Source organism: Drosophila subpulchrella, chromosome X (genome assembly GCF_014743375.2).
Source record: "Drosophila subpulchrella strain 33 F10 #4 breed RU33 chromosome X, RU_Dsub_v1.1 Primary Assembly, whole genome shotgun sequence".
NCBI lineage: Eukaryota > Metazoa > Arthropoda > Insecta > Diptera > Drosophilidae > Drosophila > Drosophila subpulchrella.
The window spans coordinates 19,141,012-19,147,011 of NC_050613.1; the positions used below are offsets into that span (position 1 = coordinate 19,141,012).

At 54.3% G+C, this 6,000-nt stretch overlaps 1 protein-coding gene across 8 annotated transcripts in view; it reads left to right on the forward strand.

The window, feature by feature from the left end:
- The window catches only part of LOC119558299 (ras GTPase-activating protein raskol), a 43,787-nt gene extending 38,134 nt beyond the window's left edge, over positions 1-5,653 (forward strand). For 4 of the 8 annotated variants that reach the window (XM_037871695.1, XM_037871697.1, XM_037871693.1 and 1 more), the window contains 5 exons: positions 341-461; positions 884-1,011; positions 1,103-4,630; positions 4,706-5,018; positions 5,185-5,653. In XM_037871695.1, coding sequence (XP_037727623.1) covers positions 341-461; positions 884-1,011; positions 1,103-4,630; positions 4,706-5,018; positions 5,185-5,434 — 4,340 coding nt within the window. In that variant the 3' untranslated portion in view covers positions 5,435-5,653. The remainder of the gene's footprint in view (positions 1-340; positions 462-883; positions 1,012-1,102; positions 4,631-4,705; positions 5,019-5,184) is intronic. The other 4 variants (XM_037871696.1, XM_037871698.1, XM_037871694.1 and 1 more) reach the window with 1 other exon arrangement.
- Positions 5,654-6,000: the final 347 nt, after the last annotated feature.

Here is a 6,000-nt window from a genome sequence, read left to right on the forward strand (position 1 = left end):
ATAAATTCATTTGAGCAGCAGCTGCTCCTTTTCTTTTGTTCGACAGGCTGAAACCAGTTTTAAATCGTCCAAAACAAAAAAAAAACTGAAACCGATTCATGCCAAAGTGTTGTGGCTGTTTTTTTTTTTGTTGTTACACGGGAATCCAGAAAAATGTGCGGGGGAAAATGTGAGGTGAGCTGGGAATTCATCATTTAGGGATTAAAATATTTGCCTGAACCCTATCTGAATCACCTGAAAAGAAGGTCAATGAAATGTATTCGAAATGAGAAATTCGACATGGCACTTGTGAGATAATCCCCTCTAATCCCCAATATCCTGGTTGCCCTCTTCTTTGCAGATACTTCCTATGAGAAGGCGTGCCGCCGTGGATCAGCGCCCACCACGCCCATTTTGGGCAGCAAACAACACCAGACGGAGAGCAATGCCACTTCGCGTTTCACCAACTTCTTTTCCAAAAAGTGAGTTCATATCAATCTACAGACCTTCCGTATTTTATAATATCTAACAATTTCTTATTTAACCGGTCTGGTTAATAGTTGTCACAATTTGAAGTAGAAGATTCCCTAATTTCTTTCTCAGTTTCAAAACTATCAACATAAAATCTGTCTTTGTTCTTAAGAAAGGAGATTCTTTTCTAAATATACTGAATACTGCAAATAAAATATCAATATGAAATCTTTCCTTGCTTTTAAATGAATGATTTTCCGAGTGTTCTTAAACACTATTGACCCTATATCTTTCATATTAACTGAGTGGTTTCTTCTTTATTGCTAATATATCCTATATCGAATCAAGTTTATTCCCTAAAATAGTCTTAAATGCTATAAACTATCGTAAAATAGTTCATCATATTGACAAACAGTCTTTTTCCGTTCGACAGATCCAATCCCCTGAAGCGGACCAAGTCGGTGACCAAGCTGGAGCGGACCAAGCGCGGATCCGGCGGACTGAGGGGATCCCGCTCGCACGAGAGCCTGCTGTCCAGTCACGCCGTCATGTCCACCATAGGTGAGTTCCGAGTGGATTCTACTCCCTGATCCTGATGGCTGGTTCTGATTCTTATACTGATCCTTATCCTGATTCCTTCTCTACCCCACAGATCTCTCCTGCACTGGGGCGGTGGGCGTGGCGCCCGTGCATCAGTCAGTCCTGGGACGGCGTCACTGTTTCCAGGTGCGCGGCGGGCCGCGTGGCGAGCGGTACTACTCGTGCGGTTCGCGCCAGGAGCGCGACCTTTGGATCTACTCGCTGCGCAAGTCGATCGCTCCGAATGCGGAGCACACCCGTCGCACGGACAACTCGCTAAAGATGTGGGTCTACGAGGCGAAGAACCTGCCGCCCAAGAAGCGATACTTCTGCGAACTGCAGCTGGACAAAACCCTGTACGGCCGGACGTCGGTGAAGCTGCAGACAGATCTGCTGTTCTGGGGCGAGCACTTCGACTTCCCCGACATACCCGAGATCAATGTCATCACGGTGAATGTGTTCCGTGAGGTGGACAAGAAGAAGAAGCGCGACAAGTACCAGTTCGTGGGCTCGGTGAAGATACCCGTGCACGATGTGACCTCCAGGCTGCCATGCGAGCAATGGTATCCCATACTGAGCGACAAGGCGGGCGACAGTCTGGGCAGAACGTCGGGCGGCGGCGGCAGTGGGTCCAAGGACAAGGAGCAGCTGCCCACGCTGAGGATCAAGTGTAGATTCCAGAGCACCGATATCCTGCCCATCAATGTGTACGCCAACTTCTTGGCCTACCTCAAGGAGAACTACAAGCGGGTGTGCGAGACCCTGGAGCCGGTGATCGGGGTGAAGGCCAAGGAGGACATTGGCCAGGCACTGGTACTGCTGATGCATGCGCAGGGGCTGGCGGGCGCCTTCCTCACCGACGTGGTGGCCCTCGATCTGCTGCGCGTGGGTGACCAGAGGCTCACCTTCCGGGGCAACTCGCTGGCCACCAAGAGCATGGAGGCGTTCCTCAAGCTGACGGGCGAACAGTATCTGCAGGACACCCTATCGGCACCCATTAACGAGCTGATTCAGTCAGAGCGGGACTGCGAGGTGGATCCGACCAAGGCGAGTGGCTCGTCGGCGGGTTCGCTGCAGCGACAGCAGGCCGCCCTGCGTGGCGCGGTGCGTGGGGCGTGGCAGTGCATCTTTGAGTCGCACAAGCACTTCCCCGCCCAGCTGCGTAATTGCTTCGCCACGTTCCGGGAGCGCCTGCAGCAGCTGGGCCGCCAGGATATGGCCGACAACCTGATCTCGGCGAGCATTTTCCTGCGGTTCCTGTGCCCGGCCATCCTGTCGCCGTCGTTGTTCAACATCACCAGCGAACTGCCGTCGGCTCGGGCTACCCGCAATCTCACGCTGGTGGCCAAGACCCTGCAGACATTGGCTAACTTCACCCGCTTCCAGGGCAAGGAGAACTTCATGGAGTTCCTCAACGATTTCCTCGAACAGGAGGCCGCCCGCATGCAGCAGTTTCTGGAGATTATATCGACACGGCCGGAGCATCCGGCCCCGGACTCGATACTCGATTGGGCCGGCTACATTGACCAGGGCAAACAGCTGTCCATCCTGCATAGCTTGCTCAGCGAGAGTCTGGCCAAATTGCCGGAGGCCAGGCAGCATGAGCTGGATCCACTGCAGCACATCCTGGACGAGATCAGCCGGGCCAAGGAGCATGGCTTGGGAACGGCCCTGCCGGGCGGATATCTGCCGGCCACCTCCTCCACGCACTCGATAGCCAGCGAGAATCAGGAGAATCGCAATCCGGGCTCCTCGGGCTCGCATGCGGGCTCCAATTCGGAGCAGTTGCTGCCACAACAGAGTCAGCTGGCCCAGCCGCAACATGCGATTGTTAGTAAGCCCCTGTCGGCGGAGCGTGGCATTATGAGGGGGGTGCTCACTCCGAATTCCCTGGAGAAGAATATCTTTAGGTACAATGATCCCACGGTTAATGGTGTGCTGCAGCAGCAGCAACAGCAACAACTACAGCAGCAGCAACAGCAACAACAGCTGCAACAGCATCCCCACCAGCAACAGCCGCACCACCAGCATCCCCTCCAGCTGCTCTCCAATTCACAAACCTCGATTGCTGGCAACCAATATATGAGCTCGCCGGGAGGCCTGCAGCATGCCCAATCGCAGACCTCGATGGCATCCTCATCGCTCAACGGCAGCAGCAGCAATCTGCTGCATGGCCACCAGCAGCATGTCCACCACCCGCAGCAAATGCATCCACACCACTGCCCGCCGGCGCCACAGACAAGTGCCTCCAGCACCATGGAGCGCATGGATCGGATGAACTATCCGCCGTATGTGGCGCACAATGGCAATGACTACGAGGCCAGCACGCCGTCGAGCACTCGCTCCAGGACACTGCCACGAAATGGTAATGGAAATCCCAATGCCAATGGCAACATGAGCAGCAATAACAACCAGAGCGGCAGCTACGACGACATGCACGGCGAGTTCCAGATCCAGATATCCGGGCTGGACACGAGCAGTGCTTTTGTCTGCAAGTCACCCACACCCATGATGAAATCCGGTATGGGTCCAGTTGGAGGAGCGGGACGAGGCCACCACAAGCTGAATCTGGGAATACCCGATCATTCGGGTGGCTATGTGCGCGGCGGCAACAACCTGAATCCCAACTCGAATATGCCCAAGAACCTGGAGGATCTCGACGATCTGTTCAAGTACGCCGAAGAGCACGACGTGGCGGAGCCGGCTAACCATCACCCTCACAGCCAGCAGAATCACCAGGGGGGTTCCCACCTCAAGCCCGCCGCCGTGCCGGGCAAGGAGCAACTGTCGGCGAAGAGCAGTCACTGCAGCTCTGGCTACCAGAGCATCTCCACGAATCCCTCGCCCTCGCAGTCCTCCAGTCCCGTGGAGAGCCAGCTGAAGGCCGCGATGGGCAGTCACAATGCGCCGCTGGCTTTTAAGAATCCCTCCTACCAGCTGCAGCCCCAAACGGGCTCGTCCAGATCATCGGCTACAAGCAATCCCCACCAGCAACAGCAGCAGCAGCAACAGCAGTTCGGCAACCGGCTTAAGCCCGTTAAAGGTGGACTGGTGGCCGCTCGGGCGGCCTTCCTCAACAGCGGAGGAGCCTTGGAGACGGCGGCCACATTGACGCCAAGTTCATCGGATGAACAGCTCTCGGCGGATAACTATGCTATATATAGCTATGCAGCTGCGGCGGCGGCTGGAGCGGGCATGTCCACCAAGCTGGAGGCTCAACGCTCGCTCAGCGGCGGCAGCAGCTCCTCCACCTCGGCATCCGCGTCCACCTCGAATCTGGGCAAGAGCGGTGGCTTCTCCGCCTACGGGCGGCTGAATGGACCGCTCAAGCGGGAGGATGTCTACGGCAGTGGCTACGGCGGCAGCAGTGGCAATGTGGGCTACGGCCTGTCCACTTCCAGTGGCGCCGGACACCCTCAACATCCCCACCAGCAGCAGCATCAGTTGCAGCAACAGCAACCGCACAGGGAACGGGATCAGGAACTGAAGCAGTATGCGGGCAGTGTGGCGGGCAGCGTGGGATCGGCCACTTCGGCTGCCCAAAGGCGGCTGAGTTTGGACTCGGCGCGCACGCTCTCCGACAGCAGCACGGATACGGAGGGTGAGTTGGGGCAGAGCGGTGTGAATCTGTATTCCAAGGAAGATGTAACTTACTTGAGATATTCCCCAATTCCAGGGCACTGCAATCAATTGCAGGAGGGCAAGCGACGCAGGCAGTTGCGCAGCAGTGGCGGCAGCGGCGGAGGAGGAGGAGGAGGAGTGGGTTCGGAACAGGGATTGGGAAAGAGCTATGACCAGAACGGAGAGATCCAGCTGCTGCAGCAGACGCTGGACACGCTCTGCCACACGCTCGACCGCGACGAGGCGGAGCTGCGCGACTCCAGTGACGAGCTGTTTGGCCTACAGCGGCCAGCGGGCAGCGCCGGCAGCAACGGGTCGAACAATCTCAGCCTGCAGTCGGAGTCCACCATGCGCAGCATCATCGACAGGTAGGGCATGAAGACCATGATGTGACCAAAATGGGTTCACAGAGCTGGTTGTAATCCTGGATGCCGCTGCATCGTTTACCAACCATCTCTTTGAAGAAGCCCTCGTTTTGGTCACAATTGAAATAATTTTGAAGAAATAATCCTTCAGTGGAGAACCTAATTAAAGTTTCTTTCAATCCTCCTGTAGACTCATCACCATGGAGGAGGAACTGCGCCGCGAGCAGCTGAAGATGTCGCTGGCGCTCTCCCACAAGCAGCGCGTGATCGAGGAGCAGGGTCAGCAGATCGCGGCACTGGACGCGGCCAACAGCCGGCTGCTCAGCGCCCTGACCGCCCTGCGCCAGCGGTACGAGACCCAGCAGCAGCAGCAACAGCAGCAGCACCAAGCACCACCAAAGACCCAGAAGCCACAGTGAGCGGATGGGGGAAGAAGAAGGGTAGAGATCGAAGGAGGATTAGGAGGAGTCCGGGACCGCGACCGCGAACCAAACTGACGGAGGCAAAATGCGAGCATGCGGACACTGTCGCGGTTCTGTCTTAAGGATACCTTTTTGTTTATTTTTTTTAGCTATTTTTTTTGTATGCTACATAAATTATACTACATGTTTAATATATAATTACACATTACATAAATACATTATACATAATTTCTCAATATATGTTTAAAAACCGAAAAATGTGAAAATGCAAAACGCCGCTGCAAAAGCAGTAAGATAAACCCCAGGAGATCGGAGCATGGAAGTGAAGAAGAAACAAGAACAAGTTAAGATAATGAATAAAATTATAACCAAAGTTAGACAAAAATTTCATGATTGACTTAATTATTTCTAGAAGTAAGGATCTGTTTGTGGTGGAAAATGTGCTATTTGCATGGGGATGGTGATCATAAGCCTGGTTTGACTAAATTATGACCAAAACAGCAACAAAATACGATATTTTTGTCCAAAATCCCAATCGTCGATTTTTGCACAAAAAAGAAGCA